Source organism: Sceloporus occidentalis, unplaced genomic scaffold, assembly GCF_023333645.1.
Source record: "Sceloporus occidentalis isolate IW3139 unplaced genomic scaffold, rSceOcc1.0.p SCAF_7, whole genome shotgun sequence".
In the NCBI taxonomy this organism is placed as follows: domain Eukaryota; kingdom Metazoa; phylum Chordata; class Lepidosauria; order Squamata; family Phrynosomatidae; genus Sceloporus; species Sceloporus occidentalis.
In genome coordinates, this window is record NW_028316987.1 from 23,689,109 (window position 1) to 23,714,841 (window position 25,733).

Here is a 25,733-nt window from a genome sequence, read left to right on the forward strand (position 1 = left end):
ATATGAGCACATTTTTTCAGGCATTTAATTACCATGGCACAGATTGAGTCATGTTACTTAAAGCCTTTTGTTTTCTGCCTTTGGAGATTATCACAAGAGGCTTCTACAGCATAGCAATCGTGGTTTTGAAGCACATGGAAACATACCAGTATTGGAGCAATCTCTATCGTACCTCCACTTCAATACTTGGATAGTGCTACATGCTCATTCCGCACTGCCTGGGAACAGCGAAAGGAAGGGGGGAGGAAAATCCCACTCCCTCATGCCATGTGACAACTGTCTCTTCCATTTCTGAAGCAGAAAAGATTATTGCACAAGAGTGACTACTTGGATAGTGCATTATTGGGAGTCACTGATGGGTTTTTCCCATCAATAAGGTGCCCTTCAGAAATGACTGAAGCACACAACAGCAACAGGGATGAAGATGGCATCATGAGGCAAGTACTGCCCAATAATGCTACTATCTTGCTCCGGTTCTACAACAGAAACCTTATGTGATAATATCCTTTGACACTGGGCATTCTTTATCTCCTGATCTACTGCAACACAAAGAAGCAAATTCCTACTCACAACATCACCAGATTACTGTAGGCTGGCCATTGTGATTGCTTCTTGGTTTGAGAAATCACATCAATACACAGATGCACACATACTTGGGACCAAGACAGAAAACATTTTTTTCAGGGAACAAAGAAACCACATGCAGATTGTAGGTAAACATCTCAAAACCTTTCAAATTAATTAGCAGTATTGTATTTATGGAAGCATTCAACCAACATTATCAAATTTATAACCATTTTTATTGTGCATCTTTTTTGAAAAAACGAACCAACAAATTTGTATTTTTAAACATTTTGAAAACAAAGTATATTTAGACAGTGGATTTGGAAACACTAAACATGCATAAAAATTCATATTAAATATATTATGTGGTAGTCAATGGTGACACGGTTGTCAGAATGGATTCCTCCATTGCCCTGAATCCTGTTACATCTCAAAATATGCTTCAAGAGGGCTGGAGGGCCCTCTTGAGCAGATCTAGGAGGAGGAGAGCAAAGGAAAATCCATCTGAGCAAAGCTATAGTACTGTACATAGTACAAAAAGTGCAATGTTCTCTAAAGTGAAAGTTCTATGTATTTTTATTTCAGTCCAGTGTATTTGGCTAGTATTCTAACTGCCAGACTTCAGTATTTCTTTCTAATAGCAGCTCAATTTATGCTTTGGCCTGGAATAAAATCAAGGGCTGAGCACACTGCCTGTACCTGTATATCAACCAAATAGCTCCTATTTACAGAAGACAAAAATAGAAATGGTAAGAAATAATAGAAAAGGATTCTACATATTCTTCCTGTATTTTGTATTCATGTGTGTATTTCATGAAGCCTCCCCAAATTATTGTTTCTGGTCTACAAAATGAGGGCTTCGTTGTACATTTATTTTTGCATGAGGATTGCTTCTCTGTGCACACCATATGGGGAAATCATACATGCTGTTTAATTGCATGTGAATGCTTATTTTGTCATTTCTAAACCTGTGATTTTTTTACCATTTGTGTCTTACTTCCCGATATATGAGCTACACAAGAAAGGGGTACAGATCTTTCTAGCATTTTTGTATGACTTAGTGCAGAGTTATTGCATCATTTTTAAAGGTGGAATAAATACTTTGGATACCAGAAATTGTTTATGAGGGAGTATTATGGAGTTAAAGGATCAAGCCAGGGCAATTTCCCATTCCATTCCCAGATACAGTAACTCTGGAAGATGTACAGCCCCAACTCCCATGTAATGTGTAGTAAATGGCAAGTCTGATCTATGATCTTTTTGGTACAATGTGCCACCCTAACAGATCAATGTACTGAGACCAGGGGCCCTTTTAGACACATAACTGAAGCAGTAGGATTCCACTTTAGCTACTATGTCTGCATCATGGAATCCTCAGGTTTATAGTTTGGTGAGGCACTAGAGCTCTCTGGATTGCCGCTCCCTAAACTGCAAATCCTGGGATTCCACAGGATGGGGCCATGGCAATTAAAGTGCAATAGTATTTTAACCGTGAAAGGATGAATGAAGGTATGCATATATCATCCTATGCCATCAGGCTGTCCATTAAGGAAGATCTTCTGAATTTTTGCTGTCACAAATGAAGGTCCCACTGCTGTTGTCTTAAATCCCAGTGATTTTGTTGGGAACCCTGCCATTCAGCAATGAGGCTCTTGGGAGGACAATTCTACATTTCCAGCAGAGGTACTGAAATTAGCAACATGGCAGATTTTAGGTGGCTGGTGAAGCCTCTAGTTGATTCTGGTGGAAGCCGTGGGCTCACCCGTCTCATGACATTATCCAGCACAGGTCACTAGGAATCCCATTTCCCTGGAGTACTATGCATTGCTACTGTTACTAGGCAGATGGGTTTTCAGTATTTGTTAGCTTATGGCCAAACAATAGCAGTTGTTACTGTCTTCAGTATATCCCTGTCATATATTTCAGTTTGGCTTGATAGTTTGAGGCTGGGAAAATGTATATATACAGCTGGGAATAGAACAGGGTAACAAACATTCCTGTTAGCAACCTGCTCTCATCGCTAATGAGATGGAAATTTGGTCATACCTATGTACTTCACTTTTTATCTTTGTTTTTGCAATATATAATGTTGGAATTTAATCTTCTGGGGTCTTACTCTCTTTGTGCACACACACACACATGTACAACAGCACCAGGAACCCATAGCTAGCCACAGCGATCTTGAATGCCAACCATGGGATAGCCTGAGTAACACTAGGTTTTTAGAGACTGAATTCTACCACTTTCTGCAAAGGGATGCTGGATCTCATCAGCTAAAGAAATGTGATACCTTTCTGCTACAGATCACCTGCTGCATCATTTATTACCAATAAAGTTTATCTTATAATGCTAACATAAAACAGTAACATTAGTTTATAGTACCAAACAAAGTCTAGAAGAGGCCTGGAAATACAGTCATGTCCAGCTCAAAACACCTAGTCATGTATCTTGTCCAGTAGTCTCTCGGGTTTTGAGTGACAGTATCTGGTACTGAGAATACAAGAAACAGCAGGAATTTTCATTGTGCACCATCTATCTCACTGTCTGAGAGCCTCTCTGCCTAAGCTGAAGTAATCTTGGGTGTGGTACCAATGGCGATAGTGTTGGGAGACTAAAACATATATGTTGAAGCTACCTTTGCTTCAGTGAACTTAAGATTTCATGAAACTATCATAAATTATTTTGATCCCAATACATGTGGCATGTGACTTCTGGTTTGAGGGAAATGACCTATGGATGTGGGACCAGATACGACTCCATTATGATGGACAGACCAATACGTCTGACCTTTAGGCTGCCTGTACCATCTGAAAGGGGTAAGAGGACTTTTTTTAATGGTCTATCCCTGGAAACCATGAAATGAGACCATTAATGTCCAACTCATTTTATATTCTTACTCATGATACTGGAATGGAGCCTTGATTTTAGGATGAAAACAGCCTTTGGTTGTCATCATGAATCACAGGATTGGAATGAATTTGGAGATTCAAATCAATCCTCTGCTCAGTGCCAGCTTGGCAATGAAGATACCACCATAGCATCTCTAAGAAGTGGTATTATTAAATACATCCACAAAAGGTTGTTCCTGTTGTTGTTATGTTGTTTCCAACTTATGGCGACCTAAGGCAAACCTATCATGGTTTGGTGTTTTTTTTTTTTTGTTGGGGGGGGGGGGGTCAAGATTTGTTCAGAAGTTTGCTGCTCCTGAGAATAAAATTTGCCAGTGTGTTTCATGGCCAAGTTGGGAATCGAACCCTGGTCTCCAGGGTTGTAGTCTAATACTCAAACCACTATACCACGCTGACTCACCCAGCTAAGGTATCTACCACCTTCTGTTCACTGTTAAGAAATTAATCTCAGGGTTTATCTGAAATAAGTTTCTTTGTAATTTCAATTTCCATGCACTGGTTGAAATCCTGATTTTTGGATAATTAGAAGTCTCCATTTGTCTTCATACCTTCTCTTTTCCAAGCTAAATATACCCAACTCTTTCAATTTTTCGTCCAGATCTTTCCTCACACTGGTTGTTCTACTTTAGAGACACATTTGTCATTGGCCTTAAAAGATGGCAAGCAGAACCAGGCACAATGTGACAAAGGTAGCCTGACTCATACAGATTAATCAGGAATGATTACTTCCTGTGACCTGGGCAGTATGCTTTTGTTATGCAGCTCAAGACACTATAAGCTTTTTTTTTTTATCAACTATATAACACTGCTGGCTCATATTTTGTATGGAAGCAAGGAAGGTAGATGATCAGAGCAAATTATACCAATGCTGTATCGTTGTGCTGGTTGTTGTTGTTCTTTTTAACTGCCTTCAAATCAAGTTTGATCTGTGGTAGCCCTACGAATGAGAAATCTCCAAGTCACCCTATCCTCAACCGCCCTACTCATCTCTTGCACATTCATCACTCTGCCTTCTCTGATTGAATATAAATATATATACATATAGCAGTAAGTCTTCTTTTCCTATTGCCCTCAACTTTACCAAGCATTTTTATCTTTTCTAGTGAGTACTTTCTTCTCATCATATGGCCAAAATGACTATGCTAACCTTAATATTCAGTGATATACCCTTCAGGATTCTTGTCTAAATCCTCTATAGCTGTCCTTCCTAGTTAGTTACTGTTGGTTACTGGTGCATATTTAGAACAATGAACATTGCTGATTTTGCCTTTGAAGCACTCAACATTTTGAGTACAGCTTATCTAAGCACTATCTAGATCTGCATGAAACTGTCTGAGCGCTAAATTGTTGCCTTGCCATAAAGATCTTTAAAATGAATGAGCAAAAGGGGCAAAACCCTCTTATTGGCAAACTACTAAGATCTTTGGAACTCCTTCCCAAGGAAGTTTTGTTTGGGCCCCCCAACGGTTTTAGCCTTCAAAAGAGCTCTGAATACATAACTGTTTCAAATGACTTGTAATTGACATTTTACTGATTATCCTGCTTACTAACACACACGCATGCACCACAAACATATCTGTTGCACTGTTCTTCTGTAAATTGCGAGTTCAGGATTTACAGATGTTGTAAGCTACCTTGAAAGGATTCTGTTCTGAATATTTTAAAATATTATTATATTTTTAAATGTTAAAAATATTCAACATTTTGATTTTTCTACCCAAAAATGAGATGCTGAAATATATACCAGCATCTGGATCTTATAAATCTGAGAGATGAATATAATAATGATTTCACTGAACAGTATTGGAAGTATCAGCAGGATAAATATTAATAGAAAATGGAATCAATGTTCGTGGGGAAGCAGAGAGTCAATCTTACATTAGAACTCCCTACTCACCCCAGAGTTTTAAAAAGTGCAGAAAACAGCCAATCCAAAACACTGTGAGCTGAAAAAAATGTTTAATCCTTTTTGTTCAATGCTTGAATGTAGTAGAGGCAAGGCATATTTTTAAGTACCTTGGGTCTGAAGATATATGGCTGAAATGTATGCTCATGTTCTGTCATTAATACTAGAATAATTTATTTAAGCTGTACCTGATAGAAGTGATTATGAAAGAAGGTACTACTTTTTACCTTACGCCAAAGCTTCAGTGCAAAATGAGGTAATAATAAGTTAATATTTGCAAGTATACCATTCTTAAAATCCATAAACTCTTCACCTGCCAGGTCATGCACTATAATGCTACATTTTCTGGAAAATATTTCACCATTTAGCAATCCACACAGTTCAGTCTGAGGACACTGTTTTGACTCTGAAGCACTGAACTTTCTAATATATCAGTATAGCAAGTTGTGAAAATAAAACAGGGCTAAATTGAATATTTTAGGAACAAAAACTGTTGAATTTTATCTTATAAAATCTAATTACATACATAACCAAAAATATAAATACAAAATTGGAAATGTCAACAGGATGGATCTTAGATACAAATTTAAGAAAACATGACTCAAGAAATTTTTGGAGAGAGGAGATGATTTTGCAACCATCCACCCAATATTTGAGGTCTGTGTAATAAGCAAACAACAGGCAGCAAACACTTCCACTTGCAAACGCAATGCATGTAATAACCTATGACATCAGCAGGTATGCGCCTACAAGAAGGCTGCATCAGTGAAGGCTGTCAGTAGGCACAGCTGGAAAAGAATCAAAGGCCACTGCTTTCCTAAGTGTCATGCTCACAGAAGAAACAGGCATTCTCTCAACAGAATATATTATAACTCTGTTTGCTTCACTCTGTGGCAGTTTTCAGTTCCTCAGGACTTTCTCTAGATGATCTATAAAGAAAAATAATAAAATAGTTACGGATATCTGTACAAACTGCTACAAATTTTTAACCATCATAAAAATGCAGATTAATGAAAATCGTATGTGAGTGTTTGTGTGTGTGTGCACATGTGCGCATTGCAGAGGGAGAGAAATTCCCCTTTGAACATTATCCAGACTAGCAAAATCCATTAATTATTACTCTGGTATAAACACTAGTTTATACTAAAAATATTAAATGAAGATCAACACACATTCTTTTCTTTTTTTTTAACTTTATATACTCCTAATGTTCTTACATGAATGTGATATTGTACCTGAAATTGACTGGAAGAAGGGATTAAATGAGAATGACTGTTGATGTTGTTGCCAAAAAACAAACAAACAAGCCCTTCCTTTTTTTCCGGGTCTGATGCAGTAAAGGCAAGTGTCTTACAAACCTTATTTACTTAAAGAAAGTTTCTATCTTGCTCCTTTTGTGTCCTTCAAATCCTTCCACAGAATATGAAAGATCTGTGGACTGAGGGATCATTTTAACATTGGTATCACAGCAGGGTGTCTTAAAACTCCCTTAAAAACCAGCTAATAAGCTAGGAAGGGGAAAAGGAGGGGAAGGGGGGAAAAACTGCTACGGGAAGGAGCATAGAAGTTTCTTTAAGTGTCAGAGCCACCCAAACCACTGTGCTAGCAAAAGAAAATGCTACGCTCCTGCCCATAGCAGTTTTAGTTCTCCTACTGAGAAGAAAACACCTTTCTGGCATTGCCTGCTGAAAGATGGGACACTTTGTCTTCCAGTGTCTGGTGACTGTGGTCTGTGCATATGTTTGAAACAGGTTCCACAGTTTGGAACCAGTTTTATTTGGCTGCTTGACCAGTTGGAACAGAATTCCCTCCCCATTTCCTTTTCCTTGAATTTGCAGATTCAAGTAACGGGGGAAAATTCTCAAGTCATGCAAAAAGCAAAGAGTCTTATGTTGGTCATAAGAAAATATATTACATACATGCTACATCAATACTATTTTGGCCTAATAAAACTATTGCCTGAGATAGCAATAACTCATTTCTCTTTTTATCATTAAAAACAAAGGAAAACGTGAAGATGGGGGCGGGGTACCGAACAGGCAAATTGTATAAGGTGGCAGTAATTTGTAACAATGACTATAGTAGCTTACCGATATATCTGCAAAGGCCAAGGCATTTGTGACGGTGTGGGCAATGAGGATGTTGGACTCAAAAGCATAGCACTGTAGATATTAGAGGCAACCACAAGTATACACAGGAGAATGGGTCCTATGATGGCTCCTTCCAGTCCCAGGTAATATGCTCCACCAGCTACAGCAAGGCCTGTCAGGTATGGATGTCCTCCACTGCAATCACAATATACTTATTTACAATTATACCACACCATATCTGATCTATCAATACAACACTTTTGTCTAAAATATTTAAAGTTGGGTTCTACACTGCAGCACTGGTGACTTGTGCATGTTTTTTTTTAGGGGGTGGGGGGCTGACCGAAAGAGTCTGTTTGCGGTATATATTTGGGTAGTGATTCTTAAAGGCAAAAAGGTGTGAGTGTGTACGAATGGCTGCCAAGTGATGGGGCAGGGCAACAAAATGACTTGGATTGGCCATCAGTTTTTCTTAAAGGATGCATGTGATGTAGACTGGAGTCCACAAAAGCCTATGATGAAATATATGTCCCAAGGTGAAGCTAGATCCCTCATCCCCCCACTAAACTTTCCTTTTGATGTTGATAATATGTAAGCAAGCCAATTGACAGTCTGAGACTAGAAATGCCTACCCATTTAACTACAAGTAATTACTATCCTATCTCCAAGATACACCTTTCCATCATCAAGCATCACACACACGATGCAACAAGTGCATGTAGAGCTATGGATATGTGTCTTACACAAATGATGCATCCAACAAATGAATAAATTTTTGGAGGAAATACAAAAGAGAAAGAAAGACTTGAAGAGTTCACCTAAGAATTTAAAATTGTTGCATGAAATAAAGATATTACATAAGCAACTGGACATGAGAATGGTAAAAGAAATGGCGAAGAAACTTTGATATGTAAAGTTTAGAAATTTTGAATCTGCAAATAAACCTAGGAAATGGTTGGCTTATCAACTGAGGAAGGAGTGGTAGTGAAGATGATAACTTGTATACAGGATAAAGGAGAACTGATATTTTCCAATGTTAAAATACAAAAGGCATTTTAAAAGTTATTATTCAGCTTCATTTAAAAAGAAACAATCTTTGACTAAAGAGATGGAGAAATATTTAAATTAACAAGGTTTATATTGTTTCTGAGAATCACAAAAGGATCAATTGAATTGATTACTTTGGAAGAAGTAACTGACAGTGTAATTGACCAGATTAATACAGGGAATGATCTGGGACTGGATGCCTTCACAGCTGTTTACTACAAAAAGTTTGAATCCAAATAGGCTCCACATTTAAAAAGAATATTCTACTCAATTTTGATTAGAAAAGACATTCCAGATTATTGGAAACAAGCAACTATAACTTTCATTTTGAAAGATGGAAGAGATGAAACTGCAGTTAGTAATTACAGGCCAATTTCTTTATTGAGCAATGATTATAAATTATTTGCATCAATTTTGGGTGCCAGAATAAAAGCGATATTACAAAATTATATTTATGAAGACCAATATGGTGTTTTGCCAAAAGGACAACTGAGACATAATTTAAGATATGCACTGGATGTTATCAAAATGTTGGGACAAACACAATGAAAAACAGTCTGTGTGGATTTTTATTTATTTATTTATTTGGATGCAGAAAATGCATTTGATAATTTAAACTGGGACTTTTTGTTTGTTTCACTGGAAAAATGGACTTTGGGCACAACATGGATAAAGGGAATCTATAATCAACAATCAGCAAGACTTTTGATTTATATATCAAATTCATTTCAGAATAATTTTGAAAAGATTTGGCAACAGATTAAACATGATCTACAGAGATGAAACCCCCTGAAGCTGGTCACTGATGGGTCAAATTTCAATGATTAAAATGAATGCCCTGCCTAAGATCATACCTATCTTGGGGGGGGGGGGTACGGTACAGAGAGCTCAAAAGGGACTGCTTAGATCAAGTATAGGGAGGAGACCGCCATCTGTTTTCAGCACTGTGAATAACCATCCATCTTGCATCTGTCTGGGATGCGTTGACTGGCACCTTTGTTGAGTGGGGACAAGATCTCCTCTAGGAGAGGAGAGGAAAATGGAGTAGAGTGAAAGATGCCTGGAGGTGGAGTACTTGCAAACTCTATGGTGTAACCCTGATGTACAATGGTATCTGGGGTGATTAGGAGGTATTGGGTGAAAAGAGATATGGTCTTCACTTGTAATTTTTAAAACAGTTATTGGAAAGATTTAAAGTACCTATAGGTAAAAAGCTTTTGAGATTTCATAATGAAAAAACTGCGTTAAGCTATAGTTCAAATTAAAGTTGTAGTTCATTGATGATGAGCACATGACTGGAAAAATGCATAATATGTTATTGAAAAGAGAAATGGAAGATGGACAGGTGAAAAAATGTATGGTAAATTGGGCCCAAAATTTGGGATCTAACATTGAGCTAGAAAATTGGGGGAAATGCAGTAGGCACTTGTTATCTGCTGTGGTTTGGTTCCCGGATCTCTGTGGATAACAAAATCTGTGGATGCTCAAGTCCCAGTAAAGACATTGGCATAGAAAAATGATCCCTTATATAAAATGAAAAATCAAGGTTTGCTATTTGGAATTTATACTTTTGGGGGGTATATTTTTAAATTTTTTAAACTATGGATGCTTGAATCCATGGATAAAAAAAATCCGTGGATGAGGTCTGACTGTATGGATCATTGGGTTGAAAGATTTCATATCATGTAATATGAGAGAAAATTTTTTATAAGATAATGTATCGCTGCTATTTTACACCAGCGAGATTATCCAAGATGTGTAAAGGTTTTAAAAATAAATAGTGGAAATGTGGAGTATATGAAGGTACTTTTTACCATGTTTGGTGGTCTTGTGATAAAGTGATTGGAGACAAATATGAAAATTAATGCAATCAATTTTAAGCTTAGAATTGATTAGAGTTTGGAGTTGTTTTTACTGGGTCCATAAAAAGAGAAATTTAAAGATATAAATTATAAAGTGATGCATTATATGATAGTTGCAAGATTGCTGTATGCCCCGAATTGGAAAACAGACTCTCTTTGTACAGAAGAATGGATTACAAAACTATTTGAGTTGGCTGAAATGAACAAATTAGAAACGCTAATTAAAGAAAATATTTTTATAATTATCTAAAGGACTGGGAACCATTTCTGATTTATATGAAGAAGAAGAAACAAGGGAAGAGATTAGTTGTGGATTTAGAGATTTGAAACTATTTGGTATAGATGACTAAGTCAGAAATGAAATAAAGCAATTTGCATTACTGAGAAACTTAAGATACAAAGCGTTAATATTCCTAGTCTTGCGAAGTGGGAAGTCAATTTTCAATTGCATTAAATGTATTAATTTGAACTTATGCTGATTATATGTGGTTTATTAATAGGTATAGTTTTAAGGAGGAATTGGAGATAATGAGGTGGGTGCGGGTAGTTTAGTTTTATTTTGTTAGATAGTATAGAGTTATGATTTTATGTGTATCTGAGTGGTTTTTTTTAAAAAAATTATGCGTATCTCAGTATATGATTAATGTTTGAAGGCTTCTCGATGTGTAATGAAGGGAGCAACTAAATGCTTAAGACATTATCGGGAATCCTAGAACCACCACATGTTGAGTAAAAATAGCGTTGGAATCGAGTTTCACCTTAGCCCTGACTCCACCAAAGAAACTTTAAAACAAAATGACCTGAGGAAAGATGGGGAATCAGTTATAATGTTAGCAAAGGTTTTAAAAGGCGGCTGATGTTGTGCTTGACTAATAACTTTTGTAGCAGCTTTGCAAACTGCTCTAGATGCTCTGTCTGGCCTGAGCACAAAGTGGAATTGGGATATGAAAAAGAATATGAGGAACAGTTTTAGAAGCCAGGTAAAACCCAGGCCAGCCCTGGAGCTGTGTGATAATAAGGTTTTCCACAGAAAACCTCCCCAGGCAAAGCCAAAATGAAGAAATGGCTGCCCAGACTCAGAAAAAAGAATATAAAGAACTCAGTAGCTCTGAAGCTTGGCTTAGGATGCAGCAGAATAAGACAAATCTATAGTGTGACTGTGAGAAAGGAAAGGAAACCCTGGAAATTTCCTGGCTATTTGAATAAATTAAAGTTAGCTGATTTAATGCTACAGAAGACAGGTAAATCAGAACAAAAGGTATTATGACACTACCCAGTGGATGCACCTTGGGATGAGAATGCTTGAGCAGTGGACCATATTTCTTGACAACATTCTGGAATGTGAAAATGAAGTTCCTTCATAGATTAACTACCTCTGAGAGGTGACTTAGAAATAAAGTACAGAAACTCGCTCTAATTTAAGCAGTGGAGAAAACATAAAGACAATTAGTCTCTGAGCCCTCTGTAGCTGTCTAATGCCTGCTCTCATTCCTGGCAGTCTCTGAATCTCTGGCTTTCACAGGCTTTCTGGAATAAAATATATCCTTTAACCAAGATATTAATGTATTAGGCCCATAAATGTGTAATAAATGGACAAGACACAAATTACATGTATAGAGACAGCTGCCAGGCTGAGTTCATTTGCGACAGTACTTTGTCAATGGCACTGGAGGACTATTACTAAAGTGCCAACAGATTTGTATGCCACACAGTATGGTACCCTAGGCGCCCACACCACTGATGAAGTCAGGGTGTAGCTTGTTTGCAATAGATGACATAACTAAATGCAACACACCAAGATGTACCCATTTAAAAAAAAAATGATTTGAAATGTGCTCCTGCTTGTGATACCATTATCAGCTCCAGTCACACTGATTAACGATCGTCTTGTACACTTTAGGCATCTCATGCCCTGATCTTGCTTTATTCTCTAAATATTATCACTTTATATTATTGCACCTGACTGTCTGCAAACAATCCACATTTCTGCTTGTCCATTTATAGCTGTTTTCTTTTTCCTGTTGTACTTAATTTAGCGGGTATGCCCTTGTTTCATGAATACAATTGATCTGGCATGGACCACCTGCTTATATCGGCATGAACAAAAAATGACATTTCATGTAGTCTACTATTAAGTTGTATAGCTATGTCCCCTGTTTATGGCCATAACTTTGTGAATAACGACTTAATTTGGACCTTGTATACATCAAATTCTAAGAAGTGAGATGGTTAACACCCATGTAATAGGCTTAAAAACCATTCTGCATTGGTTAAAAAAACAGAGCGGTCCAAAACTAAATTCAACTGTTAACCCCAACTGTTGGGTTAAATTCACCTGTTAGTCCCAACAAAAGTCCAGTCAGTGAATCAACAGGACTAATGTAATTACTGAATCAACAAATCTCACTGATCCAATAGGACTGCTCTAGGTTGTGACTAATACAGTGCGCCCGCGCCATACACGGGCGCGCCATACGCGGCCTTGAGCATATGTGCTCAAGCCGCGGCGGCCGCGCCATACACGGGTGTGCCATACGCGGCCTTGAGCATATGTGCTCAAGCCGCGGCGTGCGCGCGGGGCAGAAGGGGCGGCGCGTCCCATTCAATTGAATGGGCGCGCACGCCCGTTGCACCCTGCGCGTGCCTGTGCCGCCGCGCACAAGCCCCATTGTTTCCAATGGGGCTCGAGCATAGGCGGAATTCACCTTACACGGAGGGATCCGGAACGGATCCCCCGAGTAAGGCGAGGACGCACTGTAACTGGATTTAACCCAGGTTTTCCCCATAACTGCTTGTGTTTGCCATATGCAGTAAACCCTCCATATCTGCAGGGCTTTGATTCCAGAACTTGCTGCAAATACCCAAAACCATGGATACTCAAGTCAGGATTTAACATTTATTTTAAAATTTAAAATTAAAAGACTTCCTGGTGAGAAAGTGGAAAAGCAGAGCATTGAATTCTGGAACAGGCTTCCTTGTAAAAAAGTGGGAAATGGAGTGAGGCAGTTTAAAATCTGGGAGAGGTTTCTTTGTGAGACAGTGGGAAACAGAGTGAGGAACAGGTTTAAATTTTGCAGCAGTTTAAGTGATGTGAAGGTGGGAAAGAAATTAAGAAGAGGTTTAAGTTCTGACTGTGGCTTTGTGGTGGGATTTATAGTCCGCCCTGCACACTCAGGTCGTCTGGGAAGAATCTGTTGAGCATCCTGATAACGAGATATGTATCAACCTCACAAAGGGCCTTTTCTATCTTGGCCCCTGGGATCTGGAACACCCTTCCTGAGGAACTCCACTCCGCCACCTCCCTGGAACTCTTTAAAAAGAGACTTAAGACCTTCCTGTTTCGGCAAGCCTTCCCCGATGCTCCTTGAAGATATATGACTCCCCCCTATATGTACAGCATTATCGAGCACATTTAGCTGGCCTGGATTTGATGTATGGTTTTAACCTGTATTTTGAAATGTTTTTATTGAAGTTTTATTTATGTATTGCAATTTTTATCCTGTATTTTATATTTGATATTGCAATTTTTACCTGTACACCGCTATGATCAACACGGAATAGCAGTTTATAAATAAATTTTTTTTAAAAAAGTTCTTAATTTCAATCCACGGTTGCTCAAATCTGCAGATATCAAACCCACAGATAGCAAGGGCCCACTGTAAAAAGAATAAACCCTTCCTATCTGTGGGGGTTTGGGTCTTTCACCCTCCCCCCCCCCAGCAGATGAGGAAAACAATGGGAGCTCAAGTCTGTATTAGTCAATGGACAGCAACATATGTGAACCTATGGGCATGCGGCACTGTTGGCTAATACAGGGTGGGATGCTCCGCAGGAGTGCCAATCCATGGATGGCTAGCCTGTCGATACAGCAGGTTTACTGTACTTTACTTGTCAAATCCTTCATATTTTATTGCAATTATCTGGTTTGATAGCACAGCTTCATGCTGCTTTACAGTATCTCTAAATCTGTTCAGTGATTTCAGAGTTGCTACTTTTCCTGAAATTAGTCAAACCCATGCCATCTGGTGATATGTGTCCTTAAATGACCTTCTATTTCTGAGAGCAGTATGTAATCATATTTTAATTCCCATCCTCTGTATGACTGATCTGGTATAGATGCCTATCACTTTCCAGCTAGGCTGCTATAGGACTTCTCCCAATATGGTATGTTGTTGAGAAATATTTACCCAGATATATCAGAATAAATTGCTGTGTCTACAAAATATGTTGGCAACAGATGGCAAACCAAGAGGAGCACAGCTTTACATCCTTCTCCTTGAACGAGCCAGAGGTCTAGAACTGCAGGTACTGCTGCCCAGTATGTTCCCAGAAATGGAACAACGCCAAGTATTGCAGCTAGTGCTAAAGGTAAACAAAATCTGGGTTAGAAGTGAGAATTCAAACACCCACTTATATCATTAGAAACAGATTCCTACAAGAATCCTGCATCTCTTCATACTGCATAATTGCATTTAAATGTGTAGGATCATTTAGATAAATTATAATAGTTCAGGCCAAGAGTTTGTAAGTTATCCTGATTATAAAAGTATATCATTACTGCCCAAACTTTGACACCATTAGGTCAATAACCCAAAAGGAAACCAAATGATGTAGCAGACGTTTGCACAATGAGGCACAACTATTTTGACTTTAAAAAGCAACTAAAAGTTGAATTTCTTACTTTGGATTACCATATGTGCTATACCATTAGAATTTAGAAGATTTTATCCAATGCAGTACAAGAACAAGGTTAATCATCACCACTTTTTCAGAAGTCCTGTGGGCAGCCTCCCCCACAACCTCTCCTGAAGGCAAGGAGATCCAGAAAGTCCTGAGATGTAGGTGGGATGCTGCACTGAAAATGGCAGGGAATTTTCCTTGCATAAGTATTCCTATGCAAGCTCAAGCTCATAGTTGAACTATGTGCCTGCCTACTGACATCAATGGGACTTAGATTTCATTATGAGTAACTTGTCCTACTAATTTCAAAGGAACCTAATTTCAGATAGATTACTTTGGATCTAATTCATTATTTTCACATATTTTAGAACATATATCCAACCTACTGTAATTCATAAGGGAATATACAGAAGACAATTAAAATGTAATTAAGGCAATAGAATGACCATTAAGCAGCCTGAAATATGGAAAAAGTGAAGGTTGGTCCTAGGGCTGCTAGGATTTTACAGGACAGTTCATTTGAGGTGTACGCATATGCCTTTGTTCCAGCAGACATAAAATTCTATGCTAAACAGTGAATAAAATCTTGAGTCAAGTAAGTAAATAGCTCATCATTTTTTTCACTTCTCACCTGAAGGTATGAAGACAATGTTAATTCCAAAAACAGTATGAGTCAGCCAGGTGTATAGTCCATAGAACCCAGCCATTTTGAGGGATGCATCAAATACACCTCTAGAAAAACCAAAGAAAGCCATCAAAAATCTTCTAGATGACCTGCATGAAAATCCTGTCTTGAAAAGGTGTTAAAAACAAATATATTAGTTCTTTTACGATCAAAGCTATTTGCTACAAATTCTACTAGTGATGAAAACACTTTTACTTGCTCTTAGCGTCAAGGATTTGAAGTTGATAATAAAGGGGAAGCAATTTTAATATATGTTCTGCATCCCTAATCTCAATGTAGACCACACACACCCAAACCAGCATGGAGCAATCTGAAATGTAAGAAAAATATCAACCTTCTAGTTTCCCCAAACTGGCATTTTCTCAGCAGAATATGACATATGAGGAATCCACACTCTATTTGAGAGCAGATTCTTGCTTCCTGCATCCAGGAACATGATTTTACTTTAAAGGAAGATTTACATTCCCCATATACCTTATTTTACCAAGAAAACAAGGTAGGGTAACTGAATCACTATAGCACCACTGAATGTGGTTGAGGATGCAGCTCCAGCCTCAATCACTTCTAAGCTCCATAATGCCCACCTCTGCACTAGGTGACATCTGACTGGTAGTATCAATGAATGATACTGCTGCCCGAATGTATTCAAATTACAAATAATCATAGAATTGTAGGGTTGGAAGAGACCACAAGGGCCATCCAGTCTAACCCCCTGCCATGCAGAAACTCTCAATCAAAGCATATAATGAAGACTGGTAGATTGTTACACAAACACATCATGTGCTATAAAAACAATGGATTTTTAAAAAAGGACATACTGTCACTTGAAAGGCTTTATTGTTTTCTAATAATTATCTTTGGATATTTTTCTTTGTTGCCATTAATATTGTTATTATTACTACTATTCCTCTTTTAAATACAATTTCAAAGTCAGCTAGCCTTGAAATAAGAGAGCAATAAAACTTGAATAAAAAGAAACAGGCACCTTGTAACTTTTTCTCTTCAGTGATTAAACCACATACCTCCTTCCCATCATCTATTTTAATATCTGACCTTCTATGTACATATTCCTGAGATATACCAGCAGCTATGAATGTAAGTACTTCACAGATTTTTACAGACTTCAATAATAATAAATAATCTTGATATGTTATAAGAGATCTTGGTAGTACAGTAATCAACAGAAAATTTAAGTGTGTCTCAAACAGTGATACTACTCATAAATTACAGGGTTGTTGTATAGAGTACAATATAATTTATAAGAAACATTTTAAACAGTCTAATGTTTATACAAATGTTTATTATTATCACCAAATGTTATCAGTGATTGCACCACAGAAGATTTTAAAGGTATTATAAGAAGATGCCCAACATATATGCATGAGGGGAAATAAACCTAGGTTTCCTGGTTTCTAGCTTTGATTAAAAAAGTAAGATTGATCCAAATAATAGTGACAACATCTGTGACTGACCAGTGAGACAGTGACATTTGTTGCTTTCCAAGAACAATTCAGAAACAGATCTCTTGGAAGTAAAATACTAGGCTGTCTTATATTTCCGTCCAAGCTTAAACAAGCAGTGGTTAAACCACTCTTGAAAAAACCCTCCCTAGATCACCTGATAAGAAATAATTATAGACTGGTCTCCTTACTACCATTCTTGGACAAGGTGATCGAGAAGGCAGTTGTTTTCCAACTCCAGGCTGTCCTGGATGAAGCCGATTATCTAGACCCATTTCAAACCGGCTTCGGGGCTGGATATGAAGTTGAGACTGCCATGGTTGCCTTGGTTGATTATCACCGTCTGGGCACTGACAGGGGAAGTGTGTCCCTGCTGGTGCTCTTGGACATCTTAGCGGCTTTCGATACCATAGACCATGGTATCCTTCTGGAATGCCTGAGGGGATTAGGTATCGGGGGCACTGTGTTGCAGTGGTTCAGGTCCTACCTCTCAGGCAGATTCCAGATGGTGATGCTGGGAGACAGCTGCTCTCATAAAATAGAGGTGACATCTGGCATCCCTCAGGGCGCCATTCTGTCACCCATGCTGTTTAACATTTACACGAAGCCACTGGGAGAGATCATCCGAAGACATGGGGTGGGGTGTTATCAGTATGCTGATGACACCCAAATCTACTTCTCTATGAGTCAGTAATGGGCTGGATGATGGAAAACAAACTCAAGTTGAATCCAGAGTAAATGGAGGTGCTTGCGATAGGTACCCCTGGTCCAGGGATGGAGATTTGTCAACCAGTCCTGGATGGGGTGACACTTCCCAGATTGGTCATGGAAACATCTAGATCAGATCATATCACTTCAATATTAAAATCTTTACATTGGTTGCCGATCAGCTTCTGGGCGCAATACAAAGTGTTGTCATTACCTTTAAAGCCCTACATGGCTTGGGTCTGAGTTACTTAAGGGAACGCCTCTCCCTACACAATCTGCCCTGCACTCTTAGAATATCAGGGAAGAAACTACTGGAATACATGAAAACCAAATTAGTTACAACTTCCCATAAAGCTTTCACAACCGCAGCCCCTGAACTATGGAACAGTTTGAGGCACACTCTCCTGCCGAAAGAGATCCGCCTTATTACTACACTTTAAGAAGGCACTTAAGACAGATCTCTTCTGGCGGGCCTATCCATTTGATCTGCTATAATTGATCCTAAAGAACATCCCCACTTCCAACTCAATAGTATGGGAACAGACAATGATTGCCTATTTTAATGATTGGTAGCAGTATTGCTGACCATTTTATTGTTTGTATTTTTAGATTACAATTTATTTGCATTTTGTATTGTTGAATTTTTTGCTGTAATCCCACCTTGATCCGCAGGGAGAGGCGGGAAATATATTATTATTATTATTATTATTATTATTATTATTATTATTATTATTCCAGTGAGCTAGAAGCAGTGTTAGTGCATGCATTAGTAACACTTAGCTAAATGTGCACTCAGGGTCACACTAGAAGAGATGGTTTGATTGAGTTCATATGTTTACTGTACATACTTTAATATTTTTGTTTCAACTGAAGGTTTGCACTAATAAGAATAGAAATATTTTAGTTGGATTTATAATGTAAAGCCATGTGTATGTATGGCAGCCAACATGTTACAGTGGTCTGAGTGTTGGACTAGGACTCCAGACCAGGGTTCAAATCCTGCCTGGCCATGGAAACCTACTGAGTGACTTTAGGAAAAATCACAGGTTCTCAGTCTCAGAAGAAGGCAATGGCGATCCCTTCCCCAGAACAAATATTGCCAAGAAAACCCTGTGATAGGTTAGCCTTAGGTTCACCAATAGGTTGGAAACAACTTGAAAACATTATAACTACAAAGAACAATCATGTGTGAACATAAATAGATATGTACTGTTGAAAGGCCTTAATCATGCTGGAAGTTGAATTAGACCCATTTCAGGACACTGGCAAATGAAATTCTCCTCCTTAAGTAACATATTTTCAAAAGCAAAAATGGTCCAGAAATAGTTAAGCAAGTATTTAAAACCTCCCCAGGCCATACTTTAAATGGACACTTTCAGGCCTGAATCCACACACAACAAATGACAAAGCTCATAGAAAAACAAAAAGTCATTGCAAAAGCCTATGGAAGTGTCAGGATATTTACAGGTGAACACTTAGTGACTAGTCCAAGCAATAGTCTTCATGATCCAAATTCACAGTTAAAGATAAGCATTAATGTTTATATTCCCACCCCAGTTACAATTTATCAATCATATATGAATTGAGTTGAAGACTGTGACAGAAGAAATCAATTCAAATCTTCTTTTGCTCTGTGAAACTGTTTAAAGGATGTAAACAACTAGATAAGGAGACAGTTTGAAAAGACGGACTGGGGGAAATGCAAGCATTAGTTCAGTGTTAGTTTTAGGATTTAACTTTAAAGAATCACATGCTTATTTGTTTTCTTTAATTTACCAATTTTCTTTTGTTTGAGTACAGGTCATAAGGTTACTTACATAGTAAACAGAGAAGGACATTAGCATTCTTGACTTCTACTTTGTTTCATTTTGTTGAGGATTCTTCCCTAAACTAATTTCTTAGGCCAGACTCCAATGGCGTACTTTCTCTGGATTGCACTGCTTCTGCCAGGATAAGTGATCTCCCTCTTCCTTCTAACCTCCTGTGTTTCTCAAACACATGATTCATAGCGCTAGGAAAACCCCTCTGGTTTTTAGAATCACAGAGGGCTGTAGCAGGAGAGAAAGAAATTCCTGATTCCACTGTTGCCAGATAACAAAGTACCCCAATACATCCTACACTTTAATATTAAAGAAATATCACATAGTGATTGTATGATTTTAATGTGTACTTTAGTAGGAAAAAGGGGAATAGTTTTATCATCTGAATTGCGACAAAACGTGGAATTAACATCTACTAAAATATTACATTGGTTTCTGATATCTAAAGATCTAATTTAATATTTGACAGTTCTAGTTTTCAGCTATTAAGAATTCAACTGCTAAATGAGCAGCTGAATATATTTTGATAGCTTTGTCTCAGATTTGTAAGAAGTTCCTGAAACCATTATTTATTCAGTCTAGTAATAAAACTTGTGGTACCTTAGTGGAGAGGAGGAATGGTTGGTTTGGTCAGGAGTGCAAACCTACAAAGAAAACAACAGCTTCTATAATAAGGTTAGGACGTAGTAAACTGACCCTAGCTTTTAATTGTTTAAGATCAAATACTATGGAAAAATCTTTTGAAACAAAAGAATAGTTCATGCTAATTCAGAGATGGAAAGAATTAAGTTTAATATGTCATAAATAAGGGGAAAGTTTGGGAAACAGTAAACAGTACTAGTGATCGTACAGATCAGCCTTTAATGTGTTTATTTCAGTTGAGTCTTGACATGATTTTTTTTTCAAATATTGTATTTTGTAGACCCGGAGAGAGGTTTATTAGATTTAGGTATCTGAATTTTACCAGACTGGTCTCTGATTTAGAATCTGAACTGAAACAGCTAAGAGGTAATTTTAGATTAAGTAAGGCACTAAGTGTTAATACGTTAGCCTCCACCTGATTAAATTTATGGTAGGTTGGTGGGGCTCCAGTTTTTGCTAAGCTATCTTTAAAGAAAGGAAGCATAACTGTAATTCACTGATCAATTACTTTCAGATATTGCTTCTGTATTATATTGTAGTGTCCTGCTTTTAAAACTAGAACAGTGAAAGAAGAAAACTATGGTGTGAAACAGATGGCCCCTTTGCAGTGGCTTTCTAGTGGCTTGAGGGCGCGTCGTTTAGACGCATGTCTCCAAGCTGGCAGGAAGCCGCTGTGAAGACACCCGCCTGACCACACAGCTGGTAGCTTTGCGGTGCTCCGGAGGCACAGCATTTATATGCCACATGCATGCTGCAAAGCCACAGCAAAAAGCTGGATCGGGGCCGTGGTGTGTGGTTGTTGTGGCTCCGATTCGGTGATCAAAGAGGCAGCATCAAGCTGCCCCTTCGGGGCCATCTGTTTTGGCCCTGTGTTCTTGATGAATAACAATCAGGTCCCAAAGCAGATTCAGCATTACTGAACAATATTTGTATTAAATCATGGAATTTCAGGATCTTCAAATCAGTTCTTTTGCAGCTTTTGCAGATCACACACAGATTTCTGACATAATAAGCAAGGCTTAAAATTGCTGGTTCTAATATTATTATGATTATGAAGTTTCGTTCTTATCACTTTAATTCAGTTCTAATCTATACTCAGTTCTGAGTATCAGAACTGGAAGGTGGTACAGCTGGCCCTCCCCAAAGGTGGGCTTCTCTTCTGCGGCCTTGAACTTACGTGGAAGGCAAGCCCCAGCAGAAGTAATGGGGTGCGTACCTGCGCTGTGCACTCCGTGCCGCAAGCGCATGGCCCATTATTTTCAAGGGGGCTTGAGCATATGCTCTTTTCTCCATATGTGGGGGTGGGGGTCCGGAACAGATCCCCCACGTATGGCGAGGGTAGACTGTATGGTATGACTGATCAATTAAAAATAATGCAGGAATGAAATGTATACTTTTTGACCTCTTTTCAGCCTGCATTTATAATAATGTAGGGTTTTACTCTTCCCATCTTATATTCCCCCAATCAATGATGAAAAATAAACTGAAGTTTTATTGTATACAGATGATATGGCTGTTATCCACTCAATGGAATAAGGAGGATTTTAAAAACACTTGGTGAAAATTGTAAGACACAAAATATTATATATAATTACAAAGAGATCAATGTAATATCCCTTTCCAAGAAGGCTATCAAATGATTTATGGATATATCACAGAATAGGTTGGGGGCTTGGCATACTTTCAGCTTTTACTTTATGAAACAGTTTCTGAAAATCTCATTTGAGGCTCCGAGATTAAATTCTATTTTGTCATCATAAGCAATTTTAAAATTCCAGAATATAAAAATAAGGGATTTTAGTAATAAATACTGAGAAAATACCACAGTTGCAATAATTGGGGGGAGGGGGATTTGGGGAAACTGTAACACTTTCGTTTTGAAATGGGTTCAAAACAGTGTTTTATTTTAGGGATACAAGAAAAATATTGTCCACTATATTCTTTACTGTTCCATTCCAGAGTTACTTGTTAAATTAATGGATTTTTTTTCCTGGTAATAGTAAACTTTTGCTATCATGAAAAGAAAATCTTATATTGTAACAGCCATGGTGTGGTTTGTGGAAATCTGACTTGTCATATCATGCAAGCATGAAACTGCAAACAATCCATGGGTTCTTAGCCATGAGATTTGGAATGCAAGGTTGGTACTTGTCCTATCAACTTTGTCTGGTTCAATCCATGGTTTGACATGTTACTCAAACTCAATTCAACTGCTTCTGACTGGCTTCTTTGGAAAGTACACTGCCAAGGAAAAGAATTCCGAGGAAAGATTGTTTATATAATGAAACTACTTGAACCTCCTGGTCTCAGCTGCAATTCATTGCGGTAATGACACAGAGTGGAATGTACAGGAAAAGCAAAAGGCTAATGCAGTTGACCTACATGCACAAGACAGGGAAGGGCTCTAGAGGTGGGCAATTCTTAGTGAGCACCCCAGTCATCTTAATTCAAACAGCACATGCAGGAAGAGAGAAGCACCAGAAGTAAAATTTTCATCTTTCACATGTGACCAAAGACAGTGATGCCATAGGTGAAGAGAGGAATGAATGAATGAATGAATGAATGAATCTTTATTTGTATACCGCCATTCCCATGATCACAGCGGTTATCCCCCCCACATTAAACAATACAGTGCAGCAATAAAAAATCCATCATTCAATGAGAGTTATTTTTTTTTCTTCCTACAGCAGGGAAGAGAGTAATATGTTAATATCTATGGCCCTCTCCAGACGGGCCTTTGCAGCGCCCCCATCACATGCTAGGGGTTGGCTGAGGGTGCACCGCCCATACTGGCCTCACCCCTAGCACGTGACAAGGGCGTCAAAATGGTGGCACCCTATACACACGGGCGCCGCCATTTTGACATGATGGACGCTTAGCAGCCTCACGTCACGCCCCCATAAGGACGTCACGAGTGCGCCATTGGTGCACTGCGATGTCCTTATAGCGCTGCAAGAAGAACCCGATTTTTAAGTGTTCTTTTTGCTACGCAAGGGAGCCGCGCGGTTTGTCCACTGCAGCTCCCTTGTGCAGCAAAACAAGGCGCAGGCAGACCGCCTTTTTTGGGCAGTCTGTATCCCGCCTATGTTACTTTTCTCTATCTGTTTTTGGAGTTTAACCATTTTAGGACTGACATCCTGTTAATATTTCTATTTTCTCCTGCATATTCCCATCGCATTCTGAGGTGCATTGACCATTGTTGTGACAGTCCTGATGCCCCACCAGATTTTCAGTCTGCAACCTCCTAGGAAGTTCTCAGAAAATAAACACACATTTTTACCACAAGGCGCTAAGGCTACCTGTGGAGAGGTGTAGGGAAAAAAAAGACTGCTGAAATCTGGTGTTGTCAAAAAAGTTGAAGATGGCTGACATGTTATGGAGATAAGATTTCTTTTTCACAAACTGCAAAGAAGATATAAGAGTCAAGACAAGATCGCCATCGTTATTGAATGCCAAATGCAAACCCATAAAAAAAATAAACAGAACTTTATTATACAAAAGTACTAAAAATACAAAACTAAAATGTATACTACAAAGGCCTGTCAGAGAAAAGTATGTTAAGTCTTCAAATGTCCATCTGCAAAACCTCTGTGCACTGAAAAAACAGACTTTAATTTAAAAATTTGAAAAAGACTGACAGGCACCTTCACCTGCCAATAAATATGCACACATGGCATGAGCTACAAAAAGAAAGAAAAAAGCAGTCATTACTGACATGATTTTTCTTCAAATGAATTTTTAAAAAGGTTTTACCTTTCTCTGTGTGGATTGATAGAAGACCAAAGCAGTATCCATATAAAAAAATACAATGCTTTTTAGCTTGAACACTAATACTTGAACACCATAGGTTTCAGAATTAGAAACAGGAAGATGACATTCCTTTAAACTGAATCATGTTATGGCTAGAATCCTGTATGGTGCTGTATAGCATAGTAGTCTTGCATGTGGAACTAACTACAGCTGACCATTCACCACCACCATTCTGGACCTACCATAGAGCCTCTGGCACCCTCCATGGCTTGAGGCTGTTAGTGGGGGAAGTTGGAGAAGATCTGAAGAAGATCTGGCTATGTCCCTCTAGTCAAACGCAAAATGATTACATCATCCCCTGAGATCTGTTGGGTTCCTCCAAAGGTCTCAGAAGATCATGTAATAATTTCATATCTGGCTACAAGGAAATTTATCCAACTTCCCCCTCCAACAGCACAGAAGGGTGGAGGATGGGTGGGCCTCCAGTAGCTCTACAGTAAGTCAGTGGTTAGTGTACACAGGAAATATCTGTAGGAACTGATACACAGGAACAAACCTAATAAGGCTGACTGAAACTTCTACAACTGCCTTTTGGCAGTAACTCCCTTTCACAGATATAGGACATGAATTCCCACTAAACCCAATTCCAGTCCCCAGTGGAGTAAAAGGATGACATGAAGACGGAGGGTGGATGAGTTGTGTGAGTGTACAGATGACCACTTGAAGAATTACAGCTACAGGTAGGCAACCTGTTCTTCTTCATGGTCTCTGTGACTCTCACATGTGGGAGAATAGCAAGGTAACTCACTAAGGATGGGTGCATCATATCAGGACTGATGACAGAACTGCTTTATGAAAAGCCGTATGGGATCAAAACCGAACATCTAGTTTGTAATAAGACACAAAAATAGACAGCTGTGACAATGTAGGTACATAGAAGAGTTCCAGGAAAGGAATCACTTTAAGATTTGTCAACGACATTGCTGTTGCTTGAACTGAATGAGCTTTAATCCCTTGTGGAAGTAGTTTCCAAGCAAGGGGGTAGGCAGGGTGGACAGTATTCACCACTCAGTGGGAAAGATACTAAAATAAGACTGCCTTTCCCTTCTTATGCATGTCACAGGCAAGAAACAGACAAGGAATCTTCCAGAACTGCTTTGTCAGTGTGACACAGAATAGGAGCGCCATTTTAACATCTAGGTTATGGAGGGTGCACTCCAGGTCAGAAAATGGGGACTGCATGAAGGCCATGATAACCAGAGACTGGTTGAGATGAAAAGCAGAGGCCACCTTAGGCAGGAAGAGGCGTCTGTGGAAAGAACATAAGCTTAATTTTTTAAAAAAAAATATAATGTATGTTTATGTGTCAATGTTTATGTTTATAAAAGTAAGATGTCTCCTTTCTTCGGGAAACACATTTCATAGTTCCTGTGAAAAAATCAGAAGAAACACAGAATAGAATAGAATAGAATAGAATAGAATAGAATAGAATAGAATAGAATAGCATCATAGAGTTGGAAGAGACCTTGAGGGCCATCGAGTCCAACTCAATGCCAGGCAGGAATACACAGTCAAAGCACCCTTGACAGTTCAGCCTGTTTAAAAACATC

The 25,733-nt window shown here is 38.5% G+C and overlaps 1 protein-coding gene across 6 annotated transcripts in view; it reads right to left on the bottom strand.

Moving 5' to 3' along the window:
- Positions 1-778: 778 nt before the first annotated feature.
- The window catches only part of LOC149309402 (transmembrane protein 245-like), an 84,761-nt gene continuing 59,806 nt past the window's right edge, over positions 779-25,733 (bottom strand). For 3 of the 6 annotated variants that reach the window (XM_089532369.1, XM_089532367.1, XM_089532366.1), the window contains 4 exons: positions 15,690-15,790; positions 14,566-14,740; positions 7,470-7,664; positions 779-6,308 (listed from right to left, as the gene is read on the bottom strand). In XM_089532369.1, the coding sequence (XP_089388495.1) occupies positions 6,263-6,308; positions 7,470-7,664; positions 14,566-14,740; positions 15,690-15,790 (517 nt within the window). In that variant the 3' untranslated portion in view covers positions 779-6,262. Of the gene's footprint in view, positions 6,309-7,465; positions 7,665-14,565; positions 14,741-15,689; positions 15,850-25,733 lie in introns of those variants that run through there. The other 3 variants (XM_089532368.1, XM_089532370.1, XM_089532371.1) reach the window with 3 other exon arrangements.